The 26,487-nt window shown below is 37.7% G+C and overlaps 3 protein-coding genes across 3 annotated transcripts; 2 read left to right on the plus strand and 1 right to left on the minus strand.

Annotated features, from left to right (window-relative positions):
* Positions 1-12,570: 12,570 nt before the first annotated feature.
* LOC129091787 (stonustoxin subunit beta-like) lies at positions 12,571-13,847 on the minus strand. The gene is made up of 5 exons (XM_054599481.1): positions 13,826-13,847; positions 13,515-13,547; positions 13,313-13,375; positions 13,083-13,225; positions 12,571-12,999 (listed from the first exon to the last, which is right to left on the minus strand). Exons 1-5 carry the CDS (start codon positions 13,845-13,847, stop codon positions 12,571-12,573), a joined length of 690 nt encoding a protein of 229 aa, XP_054455456.1.
* A 1,526-nt stretch (positions 13,848-15,373) lies between these two features.
* On the plus strand, positions 15,374-20,427 carry LOC129091788 (tripartite motif-containing protein 16-like). The gene is made up of 5 exons (XM_054599482.1): positions 15,374-15,440; positions 19,214-19,246; positions 19,380-19,442; positions 19,533-19,675; positions 19,999-20,427. The coding sequence occupies exons 1-5, from the start codon at positions 15,374-15,376 to the stop codon at positions 20,425-20,427; spliced, it is 735 nt and encodes a 244-aa protein (XP_054455457.1).
* A 1,488-nt stretch (positions 20,428-21,915) lies between these two features.
* Positions 21,916-23,497, plus strand: LOC129091789 (tripartite motif-containing protein 16-like protein). The gene is made up of 4 exons (XM_054599484.1): positions 21,916-21,967; positions 22,696-22,758; positions 22,859-22,998; positions 23,087-23,497. Exons 1-4 carry the CDS (start codon positions 21,916-21,918, stop codon positions 23,495-23,497), a joined length of 666 nt encoding a protein of 221 aa, XP_054455459.1.
* The last annotated feature ends 2,990 nt before the right edge of the window (positions 23,498-26,487 follow it).

Consider the following 26,487-nt stretch of genomic DNA (forward strand, 5'->3'; position numbering starts at 1 on the left):
TTTAACGTTATTTGGCTTGTCCTTTTGATCTTAAATACTTTTGATTATGGCATTATATGAAATACTGTTATTTCCTATATGTTTAGAGTACATCTGAAGCTGGTAATCTTGGTCCATAAATCTAAATTAGGCCGACAACCAACCAGTTAAGAGGAAACATTCTGTGAGACGGCAACCTTTAAAATTCTATTAAGCCGCACAGCCTCTGGCTCAAATCTTTTAAACAGAAATCTTGACCTAGATGTCAGTAATTCAAGGACTATTTCATCAACCACTTATTTTAAAAATTGCTCTGTACCATCTTCACCTATTGGCGAAACATGTTTTTTTGCTCACATTGGAGCTATAGAGGATGACAAACAGTCAGTTTGATTTGAGTGCAGACAGCTGTGGCTGTGATTGTTGAGGCCTAAATCTGGTAAAAGGAAATTCTCAACTGAAATAGATGCGTATAATATACCCAACTCCTCACGTATCTCCCTTGGGGCATCTGCAGTAGCAGCTAAAGGCCAGGGACGGTGTCCTATGACTCCCTGAAGTCTTGCCACGTTCTTTCAAATTGAAGACTGCTTCCTTGAATAGTCAACCCACTTGACCCTGCTTGCTTTACTGGTCACTTCAGGTTTGTCTTGAATTACTTGCTAAAATAGCTGTTATGAAGTTACAATGTATTCACTCTGCTGTAAGCTAAAGTTAGAGAAGTTGTTAACGTATTCTTTATCCTTTCTCATACAGTAGTGTGGTAAGTCTGCGGCAACCTGGGGCCTCATGCAAACAGCTGATATCTTATTAGTATGTGTTTAATGCTATAGATTTGTGTACGACTATGTTTAGCCCATGTGGCTTCTTACAGAACAGAAGTCTCTGAACTCTTAAGTAACAAAACAGTATAGGCTTCCTACTTAGTCTGTACAAAAAAGAAAGACTTTGGTGTAAATACTTCACACTTCCCGTGAGAAGTTTTAACACCTACATCGAGTGTAAATCTGCATTAGCATCTGCTAAGTCAGTCCACTTGGGGTGAGAATCTTGATCATCTCCAACAAGTTTGTGATCTGGCGCGGTAATTTACTTGCACAGCTGTTTCTCACAGTTCAAATGTCCCCCTCAGAGACGGTCCATGGTTTCATTTTGTTTATGTATGTAAACAAGCTCTTTGTAGTATTCTATGCTGTATTCATCTGTCACAAGCACAAGCATGTGTTATGCATATGTTTTATGATGTTTGCAGCTCCTATATCTTAACTGTATTCTGGAGGTCAGTTTAGGTACTACAGGTGTTCACCTCACTGTATGTTTACCTCTCGGTCTTTATCACTGACAGCTTGATTTAGAGAGTGTGTAATGACCGAGACATAAAAAAAAAGTATGGGGCAGTCTGACCTTATAACACCTTCTGAAGATGTCTGGGTGTCTTAAGGCAAACTTCCAAGTCTATGAAGATATCTCAGCAGCACATCATTTAATAGTTATATAAGAAACAGTTTGTAGAGTGTGTTTTTAATCACTTTGGAGTCTGTAAATGTATAACATTTTACGGACCAAGTGTTTGGTCTGTAAAATTGTATACATTGCATGGCATGGTATTTTAAGGCATTTAAATGAAGGTGTTAATAGATGTGAGCTACTGGTTGAAAACTGGTATTTTGTATCTTTCAACCTCCCATCACTAATGATCTTTGATATGGCAATGACAGCAGATAGGTACAAGCATCTAATCTTGTGTTCAATTTTTCACGATGGGTTATTCTGTTTATATATTGGATTTCAGATTGTGCCTTTATCCGTGGTTCATTGTCCAAGAGAGACTTCATGATTTAATAATTTCATGTCGTGGTTTTCGTATCCTCGGAAAGATAAATAACATTGGGACATGGATAGATAAACTTCTCAGAACTGTTCTCGTTCAACTTGCCCTCATAGTGTTGTATCAGGTCACGAAAGGAAAAAGGAATTGCGACCATGAATCATACCATAGCTTCCAACCACTGACGAGAGAACTGTCATGTGCTTGATTGAATACATTGGAACAACATCACATTCAGGAGAAGGCGCCAGGTCTGATGACCATGAGGGAACTTTTTGGATGGAATTGATAGATTTGACATTTAATGATTTATCTTACATGGGATTGCAAGGGGGTTACAACAAGATCTGATATGCTCGGGTCTGTGAAACTCTAGGAACTACAGAAAAACAGAGTGGAAAAGGTCATGGGTTGTTGACGAGTATTTTTAGCTGTTAGCTGAGGGCGGGATCTGGCTGCTAAGTGAAGCAGCACAGAAAACCTTTCAACTCATCTGGCCTGTAAATACAGTCATAATTCATAGAGTGGGAAAATAATTGATGTTAGACTGTAAATTAAGGGTGAAAGTGTTGCCAATTTCATGGGATTGTAAGACACATATAGTTGTTCAGCTGTTTAAATCCCATTGGCTGGTTATCCGACCCCCAGTTGGGCTTGGAATGACGGAGCGGTGGGAGGTACTGACATACAGTAAGGAAAGTGGGATCGTGTCCACATTACACGGATTAACTCTGTGGCTGTATATGGTAAATAAAAGTAGTGCCTGGTAATGTTTCTGGGATAAAAATAAAAAGGGCCTAGCTCAGATCTGCAAAACGTTTAGCGCGTGGACAGATACATAAAAATAAATAAAAGATAATTCTGCAGCACAAATTGGGAACAATGCGCTAACACGTCCAGCAAAGCCCATTAAGTTCACTTATGCAGCATAGGTGGTGTAGAAGTTGGATGAAGGGTTTTGGGCTCTACACACTTTTCACGATCATTGCCTGTAAAACTCAGCTCCTCTAACAAACTCCTCTGCTTTGTCATTCACTTATCTGTCTGCCACTTTAGAGCCACACAGGATTCAAAGTGGAGGACAGGCACACATAACACAAATTTCCACTGTGAATATTGTGACACAAATGATATAGTATTAGCTTCTCTAAAGTACATGAAGTTAGTCAGCGATATTAGCTGCCATGAAACATAAGCTGTTTATACATAGTACACATATAGCTGCAGGCAGCAGCGTTACCTGCTGTACCTGCTCTAGTTACTGTTTGTGGAAGCTATGATGGGGCTCTCTCTGGGCTGATGTCAGTACTGATGATGTCATAGCAGCTGGTTGTAATATAATTTATGGCCTTTAAAATGTTCTTCATGGACAGATAACAACAAGGAGGCAAAGAGGCAGATCGTTTGTCTTTATGAGATGCCTAATCTGTTTAGCTGCTGTTATTTAAATGCCACGTGAATCTTTAGCAGCAAGAGACAAATAAACGTTGTATTTGAATTATATATAAACACTTATATATTTGCAGATCATATCTTCAAGTATTTGGTCTGTTTAGGTTAATTGCCATTGAGATATCAAAATTTAAACTTTATTTTTTAAATTTAATTTTAAATTTATGCATTTGATTCAGTCTATTGTAGTTTTTGTTATGCTGTTTACAAATATAATTTCTGCTCTCAGATGATGGCGAGTTGTGTGAAACTGTCTGCAAAATTAAATTGAACCCGTTACAGTAAGCGATAAGGTCATCTGATATGTTTTGTTTTCATCAGTTGGGCTGCAAAACACCATCCTAACCCAAACCCTAACCTGGGTCATATGGGGGTAACTTGGGCATATTATGCCCCTTAAGCAATTTTTTGCCATTATGTTAGACTGAATGTGAAACTAATCAACTTTCATCTGTTTTTATCTTACCCCTTAAAAGCAGGCATCATGCTCTTCCCCAGATGCATCTAATCTCCTCTTCAAAATCAATTATACATCTTTTTTGCATTAAATTATTTTATTCTTTTTTATCACACACTATACATAAACATAGTATAATGAATTGATCTTTGACATATACCACGGTACATTATTTTTTACCAAGAAATCTGACATTATAAATAATCCATCAATTTCTGCAACATCCTCAGATATATTGGCAGTATATAACTATTAAAAGCAAATAATCTCCAGGCAACCCCAAACCAATCATCAACATTATGACTGCAACTATGTCTCCAAACTTATTTAAATTAATTATGATTCACAAAAAGTATCTGCATACCTGCAGGGACTGGCTCAGGCATGGTTATTCCTGTGTCTCCTCTTTGCTCCTGGTATTCTGAGAGCTTGTGGTGCTTATTCCCTTTTATTTCTCCCCTCCCTCTCTTTCTCTCTCTCTGTTATTCAAAGCTCCTCTGGCACTCAAGTCGCCCACACCCTCCAGTGAGCGAGGAGTGCAGGAGAGACTGACGACACCCCTAAGGAGTTCAAAAAGGGAAGCACTCCCAGAGAGAGCGTGATATGGTGGAGAGACAAAATGGTGAGGTGGTGTCGAAAGAGGTCTTGCACATTTTGTGATTAGATTAATGGACTGACTAAACCTGTTGAGCTCTAATGTTTGCTGCGGAAATATAGAACACACTGAGATGACCAACAAGTGACTCAATTTTGACACTTTATCCAGCGCCTTCTGGTGTGACACTAATGTTTTGATCCTTAAGAGCAGGATTTGCAGGTAGTTTTGTGGTTTCTAATAGTATACTTGACTAGATACTACTACTAGATGTGCTGCATTGGCTGTAGAAGTGAATCCAAGAAACGGTAGACGCATTTGATATGACTGTCTGTTATTGATGCCTGACACACCTGACACGGCCTTTTCTGATCAAACATGGGGCAGACTATACTACATTGCATATTATTTGCATCCATTCATTTATTAATAAATCGGCTGAAGTAATGGCCCAAATTACACCACATTGTATGTTTTTAAAGCACATCTAAACGCTGCGGAAGCCCTTAGAGGCAAGTGAGTAAATAAAAATAATATGGTTTCCATTTTATCAGTTTGTACTAAATTCATTTATTTCCTGTGTTCATGACTTAAAAAGGGAAAAAAGTTTTTTGTCAGGATGAAAATCTGTCATCTGTGAAAAAGGTGGGAATTTTTTTTTTTCCCAGGTGAAAAAATGGTTTTGCCAGGAAAATAATTTCTAAAACTGTGTACTCAATGACACAGCAACAGGTTAAACAAGTCAATTTTACAATGCGATACGATGACATTAACAAACAAACTGAAGCCCAATCCTAGTCGCTGTGTGAGGCGCTGCATAAACGTTGAGCTGGTCTCAACTTTTTTCAGCTCTCTGATGATGCAGTGAAGCGTCAATCAAATCAGATGTTTTTATTTCACCCTGTTCCGTTCCATCTTCCAATTGCTACTTAACAACATAATCACCACTCAACTACAATGTAGCTGGCCATGCATTGCCGTTTTGTTGCTTTTGTTTCTAAAAATGTGGACATAGCATTACTTGCAATTGTAATACAATCCTCATTTTGGTCACAAGAGGCTGAAGTGCAACACAACCCTATGTTCTAAATGAAAGCATTTTTTTTCTCACTTGCCTCTCGGGCTCTAAGGCTAGCTGTTTCCAGTCTTAATGCTAAGCTAAGCGACTGCTGGCTTACATATTTAGCATTCATACATGAGTGTGGTATAAATCTTCACATATCCGCGAGAAAGAAAATACATACAGTACCAGTCAAAAGTTTGGACACACCTTCTCATTCAACTACTTTGAAGAATCTAAAATATAAAACATATTCTGGTTTGTTGAGCATTTGTTTGTTTACCACATAATTCCATATGTGTTCCTTCATAGTTTGGATGTCTTCAATATTAATCTACAATGTAGAAAAAAATAAAAATAAAAATAAAGAAAAACCATTGAATGAGAAGGTGTGTCCAAACTTTTGACTGGTACTGTACATTGTAGACAAATATTATTTTAAGCAAAATATAGTGTAAAAATATGCAATTACAAGTAAAAGTCCTGCACTCAAAATCTTACTTAAGTAAAAGTGTAAGCAGCAAGATAATATTAAGGTATTGACAGTAAATGTACTTCCTATGTGGCTAAATGACCAATGTGATTTTTGTAGCCTATTGTTACACTTTATATTTTGGGATTATTGATGCACTTATTCAGATGAAGTATTTTACAGTTGTTTGGCAGTTTGATTTATAAGAATTCACCACATTAGAAGCTCTTTTTTTTTTATTAGTATGCTATAGGTTTGCAAGCAATTTGTAACCTCAGTTGTCAATTTTTGTTTTTTAAGCTCAAAATTGTACTTCTGTTGCATTTCTTTAGGAATTTAAGGCCAACTTGGTTACATCCGACCTCTTCTGGTTGGTTTCCCAAATGCTGCCGTAATGCTTCCAAGGATCTATTTGTAGCACAAAAACGGTTGACAACCAGACATGGTCAGCTGGCCACAGCCAGTAACAGTGAACTCTTCTAACGTAACCCTATGCAGAAGGGTCTGCCTCGTTCTCCCTGGCATCTCACAGAGAATATTCAAGTCTTAGACACGTCTTCATTACCATTGGTCATCTCCTCCTTCATTTGGCAGAAATGTGCTTGCGTCAACAGCAGGAGCCACTGTGGAGACAAGTCTCCCGCTGCTGGGGTCAAAGTGTGAATCTGTGAAAGGAGTAGGCACGTCAGTCTACAGGGACCACCATACGGGTGTATATATAGCTGCAGGGGTCTAAATGTCTCTTGGAAAAATAACAGTGATACAAAGAGTAAGCAAAATTGACCATGCAGGAGATGGTGAGTGGGACTATGATGCAACTATTCATAAGGTAACATACAGGCTTTATTATGTTCATGATCATCACAAGTCACTTCACTCCCCCAGGCTAGCCTTAAATATCAACTTTCTTATCCAACCTAACATGACTGCAAACTATCGTGCTACTACTATAGACACAATATAGTGCAGTAATGAAATGTAAACAAGTGCATTTAGTGTAAGGCTACATCCCCATTAGGTTTTAAAACGCATAACTGCTAAGTCTATGCCTATCGTCCACACTAGAACCTCTAAAACTGAGGCGTACAAATACGCTGCTGAAGCCGCTTTAGTTTGATAACTCCCGGGTTGCGTTTTAGTCTGGACGGGCAGAAACAGTTTGAAAATGCTGACGCAGACACTCACTTTAGCTTCTTAATTGGGTCTGCTCATTCACAACGTGGTTGTTGCACTACAAGACTGACCGACAACAGGGGGTCAGACAACATGACCTTTTACAAGGAGGAATGTGGTATTGCTACTTTTACCACTGCAAGAATGTATTGTAAAACGTGATAGGAGTCATTTCACTTGGTGGGAATTACACTTCTTTGCTTTGTTGTTAAGATTTAGATGAGAAGATTGATATCACACACACTGTGTGTGTGTGTGTGTGTGTGTGTGTGTGTGTGTGTGTGTGTGTGTGTGTGTGTGTGTGTGTGTGTGTGTGTGTGTGTGTGTGTGTCTCTAATGTGATTAGTCCAGAATGTGTGAACATACACTTTAATGGTGTGTCTGGAAGTCAAAATTTTGATTGAATTTAACCTGAAATTTTGCTTTTCATTGGAAGAATTCTAGCAGTATTTTCAAAATAAATGCTGAAATGTCCATTTAAGGCTCTAGCAGCTGAAACACTGACAAAAAACCCAAGAGGTGATGTCAGAGTTACAGTTTGCATACTGCATCAGGAACCTGGGGATGCTCATTTACATTGCTTCTCATTATGAATGGTAACTTCAATTTTCACTTACATTCTTTTCCTTTCATATTTCACAAGGTTGATCTGGAAACCGTAGGCTGTATCATGGCATTTTAAGTGACATATTTTAGTCCCTAAAGTTTCTCTTTTTATCTACTGTCTCTCATGGGTTGTATTATATATTCGTCCACTCCTGCCATCTCTCTATCCATATTCATGCCTTCCACTGTTTATATTTAGTCAGACATTTTAGCAAGTTTGTAGATTATTCCAGCATTATACGTTATTCTTCAGAAGAAGACTTGACTGTGTTGTTGGTGACTTTTTGTCATGGTGCAATACATTTTATAGGTTTACAGGCTGCTCCCAAACCCACTCAACAATCTGATCAGGGAATTGAATTGAAGGGCAACTATAAATATCTGGGTACTTTTACTGATAGCAAACTTCAGAGACAGTAACAGAGAAAATTTGCGGGGAAGCACAGCTGTTTTCCACACAGACAACAAAATCTTTAAAGATCTGCTAAAATGATGACCTTGCTTTTATCATATTTCATTGCCTTAGCTGTTCATATTGCAGTTTTTGAGTCGGGCTTTGTGAGTTTCCCCAGTATGGTTACTGCTCTGAGCTGCACACAAATAACTGCAATCTGTGAGATTCATATGCTGAAAGATGAACATCTTTTTGACTTATAGAGGAACTGATACTCTCTGGCTGCTCCTTCATACTGGATACACTTCAGAGCAGAGAGACCAGTCTTATTTATTCGTTCTCCAATTAGATGTCTTCATTTAAACATAAAATTCAGCAGCAGTGTTTGCCTACTGCAACAGCCTGCTATTATAAACCACAGACGGAAAAATGATGACACTGTCTGTTGGGCAGTTCAGGTATATCAGGTTTGTGTATTTGTGTATTATAGCGCTTGTATATTGCATTTGCTTCAAGTGTGATTTTATTGTTTGTATTAATAGTTTATAGTGTGGGTTGGCTTGTAAATGCTCTATGCAAACCATATTTCACGTATGGCACAATATTTGTGACAGATTTATTTAGCTTAATTGGTTTTGCTGTATATTTTAAAATGACACCCTGCCATGACTAAAGGGAGTATCAACCCTAATTACATTTAATATTTTTTTAATGGGATTTTTTAATTGAAATGCATTAATAACTGAAACCAATATTTCTAAAGCACCCAATCAGTCAATCAGTCATTTGGAGCTTTTGTTAAAGTAGTGATTTAAAAGAGCTCTTCTCCTTCAATCAAATACTGTACCAGATTTCTATCTTAATGTGTTACTTATTGTAGTTAGACTCGCTGCAGCATTTTGACAAGTTGTGTAATAGTACGGCTTGTGAAAAAGTAACTCTAATTAATTCATGTTTTTGATGAGCAAATGAATATAATGATGAATAAAAGTGTATGATGAACCCTTAAATTAACATTAAGTCAAAGCAAGTCAAAGCTCTTAATTAATATATTTTTTAAACCACTGTTACTAGCTTTGGTGCTCAGTGCAGTTATCTTTAATTAATGTATGACACCATGGCACCATCTTGTGGTGTTATCAGGAAGTACCATGTTATTTCATATACATTTTTACTTCATATTTTGTATATGTCAAAAAAAGAACACAAATACACCAAATATCATTTAGACAAGATTATTCATGACTACTGACAGTTTATCGAGGTACAGGATGATTTCATTTTCAATACACTACAATTTGCACTGGGACACTCAAAGCATCACTTTAGCGGCTCATTATAAACATTGACTTAGCATTTTCTAGAAAGTGTTCAGCAATGTGTGTGGGTTGATGTCTCTTAACTTGTTTTGATTGTCAAACCGAATGAAAATAAAACATAATTAAAACAGATTATTGTAAAAGGGTTTGATACCCACTGGAACTCCTCAATAAAAATGTAATGTATATTATTATGATGATGTGCTGTAAACTTTATATTAGCTAACAATTTTCAAGTGGCTTACTGTTTTGTTCTCAATAAATCCTTTTTGAAACAAAGACAAGAAAAGAGAACCTTGCATGCTCACATTTTGCAAATAATTTAGTAATTTCTGGCCTGTACTGAAGTGATAGGAAGAGAGATGCTGTCTCTAAATGAATTCATATTCTTTCATTTTTTGCTCATTTTATGGCTCTACCAGACTCCAAAGTTCATAATAAACTGTATAATGTCCATTAACACAGGGGTCAGACTGACTGGGGCCTGCCAAATTAACTCTGAAACTAAGAGCTGATTTTTGAGAGGTTTTAAACAAGCTTGGTAATGGTGTTTGATGTCAATTTTACCCAGATTACTTTATAGTTTAGAGGGTATGATTTTAATTTGTTCCATATTTATTCTCATAATGATCTACTCAAGAAATCCTTGTTGCCAGTGTTTTGGTATATTTTGTAAAAAGAAAGTTAAATGAAATCTTTAGTAAAGTATGGTTTATAAATATATATATATATATATATTTTGTATATATATATATATATATATATAATATATATAATATGAAATATTTATATATGTATATATATGTGTGTATATGTATGGTATATATATATATATATGTATATATATGTATATATATATATATATATATATATATATATATATATATATATATATATATATATATATATATATATATATATATATATATATATATATATATATATATATATATATGTGTATATATATTCAGATTAAGAAATATATATATTCAGATTAAGAAACATTGCATTGCTGAACACTTCTAACACCACTGATTGTTGATGTGTTGTCCTCTTCTCAATGCTGCTGTTGTAATGTTTGACACCCATCGCTCAAAGTAAGCTTTCAGTCACAATCGAAGTTAGACCAATCAAATCAAAGTGGGCGGGAATAAACGTTCGACGTTCGTTCTTGTTGTTCTGCTGCTGACCGTCGCTAGGGGGAGCAAGAGACCAGGTTTTATTTAACCAGATGATGAGAGTGGCTCATATCTCAACCATAGGACTATAGACGGTCAGGAAAGTGACTCTCAACCTGTAGAAAGTCTCGTCTCTAACACTAATTGAATATAAATATAAATCAATGCATACACTTTTGGTGGGAGACACAATAATAATCATGGGATTGTAAGAAAAATACTCTTACACATATAAGTCTTTTAACAATGTTCTTTTCTTGTTGAAGTAGTTTTAAAGCTCACATTTTCACAAGCCAGATAACAACTGTGATTTAAAAAAAATATATACACTAGTGTGGTTTATGAAAAAATATACAATGCAGAAATGATGCCTGAGTATTATGATCAAAATATAAATCAGTCAAAAGGGTACTGCATGCTAATTCACAGTAGAATACTGTATTCAATTGAAAAGTACAGTAATCAAAGACTTATGTGGAAATCACATTAGTGAAGTCGCTACTGTAGAAAATCACAGTTATCAGCAATGTGCTGTATAACATCACAGTAACTAATAATGTTCTGCTTAAAAGTTAATTACAGATTTTTACACTAACTTACTCCTCAATTGCTGCCATTTAATTGCTGTGGAATCCAGCAATATTCTCTTTGTTTTGATTTTTCAGTCTATGTACTGTAAGTTGGTGGTTGTTGGTTGTATTCAACATACATCTTGGTGACCACAACGTGGTTGATGTTGGCGTAATGCTAATAAGCATCATTGCACATCATTAGCAAGACTTTCAGGTCAGGCTGGTCAGGTTGCCCTCATGACAAGGTGAAGCATTCTGAAGGAGTACTTTGACTGGAGACGGCTTATCTGCTAGCTGAGAGCACTATCATACCTAAAATGTGTAAAACAAAAGATCTTAATATTTCTTTAATATTCTTTAATAATCCCCCCCCCCCCCCCTAGTTCTAAATTCTAAACTCAGCATTTACTTTATTCTTGCATCTGCCGTCTTATATTTCATCAAATCTGCTTCCTCCATGCGCCTTCATTGGCATGAGTGTGCTCACATATGATCTTGTTTATGACTTCGCAGGATCTGCTTTCATGTCACCAGCCTAATCCTTCAGACCCCCTGCTCAGCGTTAACAGGGAGAGGCGAAGAAAGAAAGCACCAGAGCAGCTGAAGGTATGATAGAGTTTGAATGCTTCACATGGCAGTGATGGATTCATTTTCCTGTGCTGTAAGCTTGTATTTATAAATCAACACTTATCGCCTGATGATTATACCACCAAGCAATGCAGCTTTGCTTTGTTTGACCTCTCTTAAAAAAAAATGGCATGAAGTCTTCATCTGTTCATTGGTCTGTTTATCAATATTCTTTTTCTTTAGTCTGTTCTCTTATATGCAGTAACTTTTGGATATAGTATTTGATACTCTCTGTTGTGATGGGTTTTGATATATTTGGGAAAGTTCTCGAGCCACACTGCACTGAAACCTGAAACCTGGAAAGAGTTTGCAGATGTTCAGGTGCCAAAGATTTTTAGGTGCATGTGTTGATTGGTATGCACATTTATTTGTTTACAAAAGTTAAATAATAATCAAACCTGCTGCAATTCTGGATTACACTGGTTTATTCTGAAATGCTTTAGTAATTACAAATCAGTTTGAACTCACAAGGTAATGTATAGAATAGAAAAGGGTTAAAATGTATATTTAACACCAAACTGTACAATAAGCAAGTACACATCTGACCTCATATCCCTTACCATCATCTTGACTGTGGATTAGAATGCAAGGACTATTGACACATTTTTAATGAATGATAATATTCAGTGTGTTTATTTAAAAGTCACCAGTAACATGTTAATGATACACCATCACTTCAACAAATAGCAGCTTCTTGATGATAAATGTGTGTTTCTTTATACGGAGATTTTGATATAGAATAGTTTGTCTTGCATTATCCCAAAACATTTATTGCAGATACATGCAGACATATTACAAGTTTGAGATATGTATTTCAAATTATGTATAAATAGAAATGGGAAATGCACACTCTTTACTTTACTCCTCTGGTTTAACTAAGATACATGAGGACTTTTGTCCCACCCAGAAACCTGGCAACATCCTCCCCTTGAAGGAGCTCTTAATCTGCTGCAGCAGTCTGATCTCCTTTCTGGCTTCGCTCCCCTCTCCCTCCTTTGCTTCTTCAACTGCATAAAAATTTATGACACCAGCTGGATGGTCAAGGTATACCCCGATGGTAGTGCACTGGGGAATATTCCAGATTTCTGTGTTAGTGCCATTCAACCACAGCTGGTAGTGGGATCCAACCCACCCAAGACCCCAGGACTGTTCATTTTCTCCCAGCCCGCATTGTCCGTCGCATCCCCTCCTCCCAGCCCCATCATAGGCAACTCCGGCAACCACCCATCCTGAATATTTCACCTCCCAGTAACCTCGGAAGCCCGAGATGCCTTCTTTGCAAAGAACCTCGAAGAGCAAAGAAGAGGATTCAATTAGTTGAGAAAGAAGTGTTTTACATCTGGAATGAATTCGTTTTGTTTAAAACTTACCTGGGGGGCATGCTCATATCTCTCTGGCCTGTCCAGGACGGGACAAGTGACATCATCAGTCATGCGTGACACCTTGGATCTGCCCTCTGTGATCCACAGCATCTTATTGGCTGTTTTATCATCCAGGGAAAGATGGATCCAGTCTGTGGGATGTGTAAAATATACCTTTCAGGAAGAGAAACTATAAATCACAAGAGTTAGGAGAAACGCGTTTAAATGACCGATCTTACGTTTCAGAAGATCAGCTCTGCACGTGGGCTCAGGGATGTTTGGCTCGTAGTCTGGGATACTTTCTGATTGATGGGAAAAGTTACAATGTGCGTATAGGATTATAAAATATCAAGCAGAGGCAATGTCTTCAAAACTCAAATACACCTCTTAACAGTCCCCACTTATATACTGTATTTTCTGTAGTTTACTTTCAAATCTTACCTGTAGGTGAAGCCAGATCTTCAGGTTTTGTACCTGTTAGGATAAAACAAACATTACTGCCAGCTGTACTTATTGGATACTTTGGTTCAATGTAAGAAAACTTCATACTAACAATATGCAAACACGTCAGACCGTTAAAGTAAACCACTCTGCTCGAATCTCTTAAAGACACATTCTCATCCAGTCGTATGCATCCTGCCTGATCTCCAGATAACCTTTCCAACACAAAGGGATACTCCTGGCTGATGAAAGTGCAGCATTCTACAGTAGCATGCATCATCTGCCGAGGTCAAAAAAGGGAGTTCACTCACCAGTTCTGCTGGAGGCTGGCATGATTCTCATATGGAAGCACTGGTTGGCATCTTTATCGCTTTTTGAAATGTCCAGGTTTCCTTAATGTTGCCGTCTGTCAGTGGCGTACTGCTGCAACGACGCAAATGGTTTGTTTATATACCCCCAGGCACTAAAGGTTTTGGGGGGGCGCCGTGGATCTCTAAGAGAAGTTTTGGTAAGGTATGTAGAGATAATGAGCTCACTAATGGGCATGCCGCATTAGCCTGCCAATCCAGGATTTTTTGGTCAGCGCCAGCATCTGACCTGCTGACCCACATCTATTAGAGTTGTTCTGAATTTGCTTTGACAATTACTTGGGGTCTCTTTGTCATCATACTCACATCTTGGTAGTTGATACCTATGAAGTCATCCTGTACAGAACAGAAGGGTCAAGTTAGACCAGAAGAACAGTTTGAGACCTTTTGGTGATGGAGGGAAGAGAAACTTGGTACGATGGAGCTTCATTTGGCAAAGAGTTCAACTGTCCGTGCACATCGAAGGTAAAGAAGTAGTTTTACGTCCTTTAATTTTTAAGGATTTTTAAATCCTTAATGAATGACACTCTAGGATTGCAATGCTTCTGTGTCCCCTTAGCATATCAATACACTGTATAATGCAATAAACTTTATACTGCAATATGCTACTCTGTAGGCATTCCTTGTGCTTGAAAAAGTTAATCCGTCATTTATGAGCAGTCCATCAGTGTTTATTGATTGGTGACATTGTCCCAAAAAAAGGTTTCATTTAAATACTAAGTTTTCAGCCGAGTACAAAATGAAAGCAAATACATGATTCTTTTTTTTACGTGCATTTACTTGGAATTTTGTGTTTTAAACTGTATCAGAATTGTCAATATACATACAGGTACATACATGAAATTTGACCTGTGTATTTAAGCCATTTTAAGCAGTTAGGAGCAGTGGGCCGATGTGAAACGCCCAGGGAGTAACATAAGGTTTAGAATCTCACTCAAGGACACTTCAACTCAACATGTGGACAGGAGAAGCTTGCTAAAAAGAATCTAAAAATATAGTAACAAGAATATTCAGTCATATAGACCAGCTAGACCTTAACTTGAACATGCAGGGCAGCCACTAAGCAGGGTCACAGCTCAGCCCTGGCCTTTATGGCAGAGATCAGTTTTCGGTCAGCAATGTTTTGAAAGTCTGTTGCCCCTGGTTTCTGATCATCCCATGAGAGGAGATTGGAAGAACTCAGATAGCCACACGCAAACCCACCATCCACACTTCCCTCTCCTTTATTTTTAATAAATCCCATTGGGCAGTCTGGGACAGTTCCGTCACTACTCCTGGTATTTACTGTTTAGTATGTTGTTGCATCGCCCCAGTCAGTCATCTGCTTGGGCAGGCAGCAATACAAGAAGGACGGGACAGCCTTGAATAGAGGTTTGGCAGGGTGCCGGGGTCATAAACACCTGAGACACGCAGCTCACAGTGGAAGCATATCATAGTGAAGGGTTTACGACCAGTGTCAGTCTTTTTCTTTTAACCCAGGCCATGGGCATAATGGCACTGACGGTTGATGTGATAATGGAGGTCAAGTGCGTTGTTAAGCCTGGTATGATGAACCGAGGTACCTCCACTCAAATGAGTAGCAGTCGGCTTAGGTTAGTAGGTTATTGTATAAGGTTATTCTGGGTGATATTTGTATGTACAATACGAATTTGGACTTTGCTTGTTGCCTACCCCAAATATCTTTTCCAAAGTATGATTATCAAATGTTATATACCTATTATCATGACAATGTCCTGTTAGTTCATTATTTTACATTCAAATTCATTAATTGAATTGTATGTGTATACAAATATGTACAGTGCTATAGTTGTACCTTTTTAATTGGAAATTAATTGGAAAAGTGCTGAATTAAAGAATGATTATCTTTAAAAGAAAGGTTGTGCTCAAATGTGATCACTTAAAGATGCAAGATCAGAGATTAGGATAATTTCAATTAACTCTCAACGGCTCTCAAAATGTCATTCGTGAGTTGGCGGCTCATACCTAACAGTGCTAACAGCGCTAACATTGCTAACTACGGCAAAAGTGCTGACAGAGCTAACAATGTTTTCCTGAGGGGGAATTGGAGGTTGGGTGCTACACTTTATCAACGACGCTGTCTGTCAAGATGGCATTATAAGCTGTTACAGCCGTATGAGAGCAGTGCAGAGCGGTGGCCATTGGCTAGCCATTGGAGCACGCTCACATGCATTAAAATCTTGCGGGCCCAGCGCGGCTATGGCAAGAAAGCAAGGAGAAGCTCTGATATCAACACACACAGATGGAGAGTTACTTCATACTCTTCAATATACAATACTCCACTATATATTTACAAAACATCTGCTATATTCATGTTCAGCATGTTAAATGCAGTTCAACTTTTAATTGTTTCGTAGTCTTATTAGTCTTAATTTAATTCTGCTGCCCGTATATGACCTTCAGTACACAAGACCACCAGCTAGAAGATTGGCTATTTCTATATAGTTATTCTTAATGCTTGTTGTCGGTGCCACTGGGTCATGTTCCTTCAGCTCAGACTCCAGCTGGGCCTCTGGCAGCTACCAGCTCAGTGCGGACCACAACCGGTTTTGCTGCCTTCTTTAACCTTCAGATGGATAAATAAGATGAAGGTTAATTAAGGGATGAATTAGTTTTTTGTTTTTTTACACTTAAAATGTAAAATTTTCAAAAAAGGACAAACCAGTAAATGCAGGCTTGAAATAAGTTTCTGCTAGATAAATACCGTCATATATCACATCACATTGATAGAAAATCGTATCTAGAACAAAGTAATATTCATACTTGTTCAAGATGTTACACATTTGCACCTGTTGGACCTCATACTGTTTGATGTCAAACACCAAGAACTAAGGTTTATATATTTTCAAGCTGCATACTGCCTTCATGCTGAATTTGTTTGTGGGTATGTGTGTGTTTGCATACTCTGATCACCCCATCCGCCATCAATGCATCAGTGCTGTCACTGTGCAATGTGGACAGATTAGCGGTAGGGATGTAGATGGAAGGGGGTGTGGTTAACTTGGTACTAGGGGGTGTCCTACAGACACTGAACCATCAATTTAACCCTGTTAAGGAGAAACTTACAAACACAGCTCCGATTTCAATCCTCATAACTCCCCCTCTTTTCTATTGGCAAGTTTTATCACGCGCTCATGTCCACGCCACCCGCTCTCATTCCTTAACCCCTGTCCTGCATTAAAGGTATATAAGAGTGGAATTAAGCTGTCACACAGTGGAGCCAATGTTGAGACCACTGACATCAGGGCTGAGCCAGGCTCACTTCAGCAGCTAAAACAGCCAGTATCCAGATGCCCGCCACCAACAGGATCATTTCTGACACCCGGATGTCGGATAAAGGTGAACTTTATTTTTTTAACATTTCACACCATTTAGAATAATTGTTTGAATACTGCACATTTATTCATAATTTAAGAGTTTTTTCCACATGTGAACACCTCCATCTAAATAATTGATAATATTACAAGGCTAATTTCTTTTTCTGCCAAGTTAAGCCTGTAAAGGATATTGCAGCATTTATTATATGGTGTATACAGGAATTATTGTCAGTTATGCTTTATGTGTACTGATTCAATAACCCCAGTCGGTCATTGTCTGATGGAGTTTTTATGGTCCTTTGAGGCAGATCCTGAGTGAATGGGTAGCTAGAGTTAATATCAGTGTGGAAAGCGCAATCATTCTCTGGCCGATGTCATGCTTGTGCTCATGATGGGCGTATAATGGTTTTGCTGCCTGGGCGCAAGGGTCTGCAAGTATCATCATCATAAGCACTAAAAAAGATTTATCATGTGTTATGTATTAAAATGCTGTAATTGCGTCTTGAAAATTGGTGACATTCAGTAGGATTGTAGCTAATTGATGTCTACAGTCTACAGACTGTATTATCATGACAACAAGCATAACAGATCCATATGGACCTGTAACACCACTTCAAGAAGAATAGAATCTCACAACTAACTTGCTCTTGTTTACAATAGTATAATTGTCAGCTTTTTAATGATAGGAATCCAGCTTCTTGCCTGTGAAACAGAGCATTGTAGTCCTCTTTAAAAAAGTTCCTAATCACACACATTTGACAATATCACCATTGAAACAGATGCCAGATCCTGTCACTTGACTAACAAGCCCTCTACAGAGTGGTACAGAGGCTTGTTTGACCTTAAATGTTTTGTATGGTCAGGTTGTAATGAGGTCAGAAAAGAAAGCTGTTATTTTCATCACCTTCTGCTATATCCGAACAGGTGGCTCAACATCCGCGCATGGTCTCTCTCAGCCTCCCGTCAACAGCGGGATAAATATCAGCTTAGAAGTGGCCATTGTAAAGCATGGCGTAAAAATAACCGTTAAGTTTGAAAAATTTGGATAAAGATGACAAGAAGATATATGTAAAGCTTCACCTTCACATTTTTCATCTCGAGAAACATGCAATACTGTGTTTTTCACACCATTTTTCTGCTTGCCAAAATAACCTTCTTTAATGTTCTGAGCTGATGTCGATCTGTGAAAGAAAAGGTTCAGTTTATTTTGGAGCTGATGTTACTCTTTGATATAAATAAAAACTCATCACTTATGTTAGTCGACGCTGACATCTTAATGCTGTGGGGATTAAGTGTCTCCTCTTTTTAATCCCCGTCCTTAACAACAAACTGGATAGTGCATGCTTATATGAGTATTAGTTACAGAACTGGCATCGTAGCTGCGACTGTTATGCAACTGTAATTTATCAGTTATTACTTCAAGGAAAGTTATGACACAATAATGTCATAAACCTGTAATCAAGTTTAATTTGAAATCAAATGCTAGCAGACTTAATTATTTTCTGTCTGTATTATAAGCTCCTTTCATTAAAGAGAGCCTCCCACAATATTAAATTCAGGGATAAAGAATGGTACAATTCATTATCACATTAACTCTATTTGAGATCAGCTGCTTTCCAATTGACAAATTTACAATTAATTAGTCACTTTTGGCTGCCTTAACTGCTTCAAGACGTGCTCCAGTGTGACTTAAGCAACCCCCCAACAACACACACACACACACACACACACACACACACACACGCAGCATTTGAGGTGTCTTGTTAAACTGCCTGGCATGAATCAACCACTGGCTCCAGAAAGCATGTGGTTGCTGATGTGATGATCTGACAGAGGCAGATGGTTTTCTATTTATACACCATTTGTGCACTTAATCATCACCTGTTGAAACACACCTGACACATACCTCTGCCTAACAGCTGAAGTATGTTGATCTTAATATAGGTTGCTATATACATTTTTGTTTTTGTTTGATTTTTTTGATTTTTTTTTGCAGCAAAAAAAGCCAAAGATGGAAAAGCAACCACAGGTAAGACAGTCACCTTATTGCAGGCTTTTACTTTTTACATGTTTTGTTTTGTAAACGCAGATAAAAAAAATCCAATTTGTCCCCAGTTCCCCTGACCTTGTCTGACCTTGTTGTACCATCACTCACTCCTCAGAGAAGATCCCGGCCTACGAGCCAAATATCCCTGAACCAAAATGCAGAGCTGATCTCATCAAACGTAAGATTCTTACTCTCTTACCAGTTGTTATCCCTTAAAAAAAAAGAAATATGTTCCAAATCTAATTTATTATTGAATAATTTTTTTCAGATTGGTTCAACATTTCTTTGGATGACAAGACAGCCAATAAGATGCTGTGGATCGGGGAGAATGGTGCTAAGGTTGCTCGTATGACTGACGATGTCACTTGTCCTGTCTTGGATAGACCAGAGCGATATGAGTATTCTCCACAGGTACATTGTGAAGACGCAGTACATTATTTTGGACTGACCCTATGCTATTTATATGTATTTTCTCATGCTATTCAAGTACGAAATGAGATGAGAGTGACACTAAGTTGCCATGAGTTTGATGTGATTGTAAAACCCAGGCAAGAGTATTTGGAACCAGAGGGATGTCCCCTATGTTTATTTAAATCCTGAGGCAACTAGTTTGGCATTGCATGTCAGAGAAAGTGATGCTGCTCTACATTCTCTGCAGTTGCAGCTGTAATAAATCACAGTTAATGTTGGATAGCCCCTGAATAACACTGACATCCCCATCCATGTTTCAAAAGGTTCTTTGCAAAGAAGCCATCCTGGGCTTCCGAGGCTACTGGGAGGTGGAGTACTCCGGGTGGGTCGTGGTCGGGGTCGCCTATGAACGAGCAGGACGGAGGAATAGTGATGGATTCTGCGGCCTTGGAGAGAACGAGGAGTCCTGGTGTATTGGCTGGAGTGGTTCCAGCTATCATGCCTGGCACAAAGGCCGCTATGTAGAGATCTCGTGGTTACCTAAGTACCCCACAATTGGTGTGTACCTTGACCAGCCTGCTGGTATCCTAAATTTCTATGGTGTGGCGGATGTGAAGGAGGAAGAGGAGTGTGCAGGTGGAAAAGAGGTTCATATTTTGCAGCAGATTAGGTGCCCCTTTGAGGAGAAAATGATACCAGGTTTCTGGTTGGGGCCGCAGTCACACTGTTTGATCCTAAAGAAAGAGGAATAAAAGACTGAATCAATATTACAATATCATAAATAAAAGGCAGTGATTATGACAAGAACTCTGCCTTAGAAAGTAGTGAAACTATCTCTTCCTTTTTTAATCAAGCTACAATTATGGCACAACACCAACTAGGTCACGTTAACATTTGTGTTCCATAAGCTTGCATAAATCTTATGCACGTGACTTCATAATTAAACCATTAGCGCACATGAGATATATTCCTTATATATAGCGTCTCTGAGGCAGATATACTGTTCGTAGGTTTGTACATTTCAATGAAGGTAACTAAGTGCAATCGGGTAGGGGTTCAGGGATTCACCTTTCACCTTCTGCTCTTATATGGACTTTCCTGAAACCACTGGACCACTCAAGGTTTATACTGATATATTTATATGTATTTTTATTCCTTTGTTGTGATTGTTTGCTAATGTTTGGAGAATCCTAGTTTGGTGTGCAGAATGTAAAGTTTAAATAAATAATAAAACACTGAGTGAGACAGGGTTGTTCTGGCTTGTTTATCCAAATGTCAAAGCATGAGAATGACAGCAAAAATATGCCAAACATAGCGCTGCACATGCACTGAATTCATTTTCTTTATTAGATGACTTATGAATTACTCTGATAACTGTACCTTTTCACAGCAGCAATTTTGACATGACATGGCACAGTCCGGTTTTACTGGGATACTTGAAATGGTTACGACCCGTTAACAAGGAATTACGCGTCGGTGTGCAAGCAATGTGTTAACATTACGCATCAACAGCACAAAAACTATGCCAATGGAAAGTCGATTAGAATCCTGTTTTTGTGACGGACGCACACAAATTAAAGACATCAACATGACTAAGCATTGAACAGAGCTAATGACGTGTTGGTTTGCAAGAAATGTGTTCAAATGATGCATCAACAGCACAAAAACCATGCCAATGGAAAGTCAATTAGGATTGTTTTTTGTGACGGACGCACAAATTAAAGGCATCCACATAACTAGAGGGGAGCTGGATCGGTCAAACAAACACAAGACTTTGACCGCTGTTCAAGACACTTAGCATTCCAACATAGTCAATGTATTATTGTTATTGACAGAAAGATTGTCACATGTAATGTGTGACATAGTCTATCCTAGTTTGACTGAGGTGTCTTTATTCATGTGGTCCTGCTTCCACCTGTGTTGACAACACTGACAAGACCAGTATCTCATTCTTACTTTCACTCGTGTTTGCAACCATCGTCTTGCTTTTATCCTGACTCCTCCGAGGTGTCAGATATCTGTGATCAAAGTCGTCAAAGTCATGTGCATCCCCCCACTTGAACCCAGCAGAGCACCCGTCCCGCTGACCTCAAGTGCTCTTTCAGACACCCTAGCTCCTCCGCCTGAACTTCACTGAGGGTATAAAAGTCAAGTAGAACACAAACACCACAGGCACTTTTACTTTTGGATGACCCAAAGGATTTTGATGCATCCACACGTTGATTATTAGCACATCCAAGATGACAGCGAGACCAAATTCTGCAATTATCCTCTCAGAGACCAACAAACCAGGTACATCTTTCTTTTCTGTTCTATTTACAATAAAAGTCCATGCATTTGAATAGTAACAAGATGAATGAGTAAATATGTGTCTCGGCTAGGACAGTAACTGACGGATGTGCCTCAGCAGAGTATTTCATACCTATGTACTATATTATATAATATATTATATATATTTTATTCAACTTATGTCATTTAACATTGTTGCTTCTGTCCGTTCTTTCTTGAACTGTGGTAGCTGTATTATTTAAACGCTTTATTTGGGATTTTGTTAACTCACTTTTATTATTTTGGCATATCTCATTATGTGGAATATGCAAGAAATGGGTGTCATGCTAAAATGAGACACCTGCACATATATATGAGCTTTACATCATTTAAGACTTTTAACCACAGTGCGTGCTGTACCTTTTAATAGAATTTGTAATAGAATTTGTTTTGATTTGCTTCCATAATAGATTTAACATTTTATATAGGTAGAATATGTTGGAATGAAAAACTGATTTATGTGTTTCATGTCAGAGCTTCTAGAGTGTTGTGTCATGTGTCTTGTTGAAACAGAAAAAACTATTCACATCTTTGCAGTTTAACCTTTGGCCTTTACCCTTTTAGGGAAGAAAATAAAATCGAACAAGAATGAGAAGGCAAATGCAGGTAATGGACTTGATTTATGCATTCATATTGTACTCTTTGTGTTGTGAGCATTAGTTTGTAGTCGAGCAACTTTCCTTTCCTTGCAGAAAAAGTTTCCATTTATGTGCCGGACATCCCAGAACCAACAAGCAGAGTTGAGCTCATGAAGTGTAAGAGCAGAATTCTTTTTTTTTTTTCCTGAAATCATTTTAATGTTCAGCAATACGTTCCTGAATACAATTATAAAAAAATTAAAAATTTCTCCTGTCGATTGGATGCATTTATCTTTGGATGATAAGACTGCCAACAAGATGTTGTGGATTTCTGACAGCCAGTCTAAGGCTTTCCGTAGAACTGAGGAGGTTTGTCCTGTCCTGGATCGACCAGAGCGATATGAGTACTCTCCACAGGTATGTCAGAAAAAATACAAATGCATATACAGGCTTGCAATAAACAAATGTGGTTTTCTAATTGTTCTACTTTTCCACTACTTCAAAGGTGTTGTGCAAAGAGTGTATCTGGAACACAAGGGCTTACTGGGAGGTGGAGTACACTGGGTGGGTGGCCATTGGAGCCACCTATGAAGGAACAGGAAGGAGGGTAAATTCCGGGCCGAGCGGCCTCGGAGAAAATGAGGAGTCTTGGGGTCTGTGTTGGTCAGGAACACGTTACCAGATCTGGTTCAACGGTATAAACAAAGACATAAACGATATCCCATTCAGCTCTACAATGGGAGTTTACGTCGACCAGCCTGCGGGGATTATGAGCTTTTATGCTGTTACCGGTGAGGGGGCAGAGAGGGAGGTTAAGCTGTTGTACAAAGTTAAGACTACTATTCAGAAAAAGGTTCTTCCAGGTTTCTGGATGGGAATTCAATCTTCATGCACAATACTACAGAAACCAGAATGAATTGCTGAAGCTAAAATGATCAAATCTGTGTTGATGCTACTGTTAAATTTAGATTCATGAGCTTTGACTGTGGCATTTATTCCCGTATTTCTTATTCATTACCGAAAACAGTTTTTAAGTAACATTAAGAAATACATTTCTATTTTTGTGTCCTCTTTTGTCCGATACTCCTTCATTGTATATGCTATTTCTGGTTCTATTGTATCAGATTATATATTTATCTACTGATTATGATATTCATTAATGTTGAGTGCCATGTGCTTTATGAAATCTGAAATAAAGAATGTATAACTATAAATGAATGCTTATATACAATTACTTCTTAATCAAAATATTCTTCTCCCTGGTTTATTATTTTATTTAACAGGGGCCATGCACAACACAACCATTTTAGCTATATACCTAATTTGCATCTGCGGGTCCCTGGGAAAGAAGATGTTAAAAAACAATACTGCACAATAAAAATAATTGGAAAAAAACTTTAAAACTGTTTATCTAACAATGTCATAGAAAACATACATTAAGTAGTCTCCATTTGGAAAACAGTTGGTTCCATACAAAGGTTGTCATGGCAATAATTTATGACTGCAAAGATTTGACGTCGTACTTTAAGTTTGATACCTACGTGACATTGCAAAACTTTCATTTTGTTGGCAACTAAATCAGAATTTCTACAGATAACCAAAAGCTCTTTCAATGTTTTCTGTCTGTGATCACACAATCAGATAAGGTTCCTTTTGTGTAAAGTGCACTTTGCATCGATTCTCTCTGGATTTAGCAAAGTAGAAGAAGAAGCGATAATCACCCCCTATGGACTAAACGGGCTCACTTTGATATTAGAGAGGCTCAGGCCTGAAGATCAATGTCCTACTTTGACAGGTGGGCCTCAACGTTTGCCGCCTTCACACCTTAAGCATGAGCTTTACGGGAACTAAAAGTGGGGAACACCGTCAAACACAGAACATTCACACTCCTGGAAAAACACCAGTGAGTGACTACAATACATGCCAGTATGTAATACACTTGTACTGCTGTGGTGTCTATAAAATACTGTACAGTGAGGGTCCTGTGATGCTGAGAAACTTGGGAAAATATGAAGGACGTGCATTGAGACATATGAACCCTTATGCATAGGTCAGTAAAACACTGATAAAAAATATCCTGCTTGATACTTTAAAAAATTAAGATTTTTTTTTTGCATCATATTGTTGTGTAGATTGTCAAGACAAGTCTTTGTACAAACTACTTAATTGTTAATGAGTGAAAAACTAATTTGCATAATTTACAACTTAATTGTGTTGCTTAGATAAAGCAAAAGAGGATATTAGGTCATGTGCCCCAGAGTGTTGCTGAGGATAAGCTGCTTCTCTATTTTTTAATATAGGGCCAATGCCGTCAAAAGTCTTATCAGTTCATAAGCAATCAGTGTTGCATTTTCTCTCAATTAAATTAGGTATAATGATTTTATTTGAGCCATCTAATATCACTATCTTTTTTCTATGGATTCAAAGTTTTAATTAATCATGTCAGGTCTCATGTGGTCCAACATGCTCGGTGTTACTCATGGCTTACTTCCCATTGGTCCTCCCAGTCCGCAATTATATCGAAACAGAGTATCTATATAAAGATCATTGTTTGTGTGGCTGTATCTTAGAAGATTGGCTGGAATTACCTAATTACATCTTGTTACATCAAAAATGCCCAAAGCCTTGTGTTTTGAGCAAATGCAGATTCACTTGGAACTAGGTATATTCATGGAGGGATATAAACTTATTGATTTTTTTATAAAATATTAAAATTTGCAGTGAACCAACACTCCTCTATCGGTGGGTTAAACTGATCTAAAATGAATGTTTTTTGTGGTTATAATCATAATTGTTTTTAATAGAAATGTATCAAACGAGAATGTGAAAATATTGAAACAATGCAAAGGGGTTGCTAAAAGTAATGAACCTGCATTATAATTTCGATCTGCTGTTCCTCTCAGCTTTATGGAGCTTTCTAGTAAGTTTCAGTTCATTGTTTTGTTGTCCGGCCCACAACTTCAATGTTTTGGTTCACTTTCACCACCCTCATAGTGGCAGTATTGGACACAGCAGGCGTCTGTTTTCAGCCAAAAATATGTAAAAACCCACTGTACATTACACCTGCTCAGCACCAAACTGCAGAGAGACACAGTTAGAGATGAGCTGGTGAAAGTAGTGGAGCATTTAGGAGCTAAAGAGACAGATATTTTTGTGTGGAGTACAGGAGAAACCAAAAAAAGAGCAAACGCAGGGTAAAAATTTGAGTCACGTCCATCAGCTGGAAAGAAACGTGTTGCTCTGTAACTGCTGAATGGGTAAAAAAGCAACTTTTTTTAGTTATTGCAAGTTTGTCAATAAGTGTATGCTATCTTTCTATTTTGTTAAAAAAACTGACATTATTTGAATTCTACACCAGCTTTTATTTAAAGTTTGCAATGTTCATTGTTCATTTACTATGAAATGATCAACTTATGCTACTAAACTACTTAAGTACTTAGTTACGGATAAGATTAATCCGCAGCTGCAGTAATGTAATAGATGCAACAACACATACCGTAATTGTCATCAAAGTGTGAATACTTTGTAACGTAAGTAATGTGAATTTTTACGAGATTAGAAATATAAATCTTTGTCTTTCTGTGAAAAATGTATGTTTTCAGGTTGTGATGCAAATCCCAGTTGAGCTGTGTAACACTTTTTATACCTGATAAAAGAAGAGAGACTCCTAAATGTACCCAGGAAATGCATAAAGGTCATGCAGAAATGGGATTTTAATAAAAAAGCAAATGGATACATACAAATTTGAAGTGGCGTAATAAAAACAAGATTTTCAAGTAATTAAAAAAATCTGATATTATAATGCTACAAAAATATTATTAAATATTTTTAGGGAAATATCTACCATGTACCCTCATTTTCACCATGTACAGACAACTCTATGGAGTGTAAATTCCCAATGGGATA

This window comes from Anoplopoma fimbria, chromosome 5 (genome assembly GCF_027596085.1).
Source record: "Anoplopoma fimbria isolate UVic2021 breed Golden Eagle Sablefish chromosome 5, Afim_UVic_2022, whole genome shotgun sequence".
In the NCBI taxonomy this organism is placed as follows: Eukaryota; Metazoa; Chordata; class Actinopteri; order Perciformes; family Anoplopomatidae; genus Anoplopoma; species Anoplopoma fimbria.

What these genes read in the sequence shown, in the direction of transcription:
- LOC129091787 (XM_054599481.1), bottom strand. Translation starts at nt 13,847, where the DNA reads ATGCCAGCCTCCAGCAGAACTG. An exon ending in GCCAGCCTCCAGCAGAACTG is followed by an intron (nt 13,548 to 13,825) that starts GTGAGTGAACTC and finishes TTATCCTAACAG; the next exon opens with GTACAAAACCTGAAGATCTG. An exon ending in AGATCTGGCTTCACCTACAG is followed by an intron (nt 13,376 to 13,514) that starts GTAAGATTTGAA and finishes CCCATCAATCAG; the next exon opens with AAAGTATCCCAGACTACGAG.
- LOC129091789 (XM_054599484.1), top strand. Translation starts at nt 21,916, where the DNA reads ATGACAGCGAGACCAAATTCTGCAATTATCCTCTCAGAGACCAACAAA. An exon ending in CAGAGTTGAGCTCATGAAGT is followed by an intron (nt 22,759 to 22,858) that starts GTAAGAGCAGAA and finishes TTTCTCCTGTCG; the next exon opens with ATTGGATGCATTTATCTTTG. An exon ending in GATATGAGTACTCTCCACAG is followed by an intron (nt 22,999 to 23,086) that starts GTATGTCAGAAA and finishes ACTACTTCAAAG; the next exon opens with GTGTTGTGCAAAGAGTGTAT.
- LOC129091788 (XM_054599482.1), top strand. Translation starts at nt 15,374, where the DNA reads ATGGCACTGACGGTTGATGTGATAATGGAGGTCAAGTGCGTTGTTAAG. An exon ending in CAGAGCTGATCTCATCAAAC is followed by an intron (nt 19,443 to 19,532) that starts GTAAGATTCTTA and finishes AATTTTTTTCAG; the next exon opens with ATTGGTTCAACATTTCTTTG. An exon ending in GATATGAGTATTCTCCACAG is followed by an intron (nt 19,676 to 19,998) that starts GTACATTGTGAA and finishes ATGTTTCAAAAG; the next exon opens with GTTCTTTGCAAAGAAGCCAT.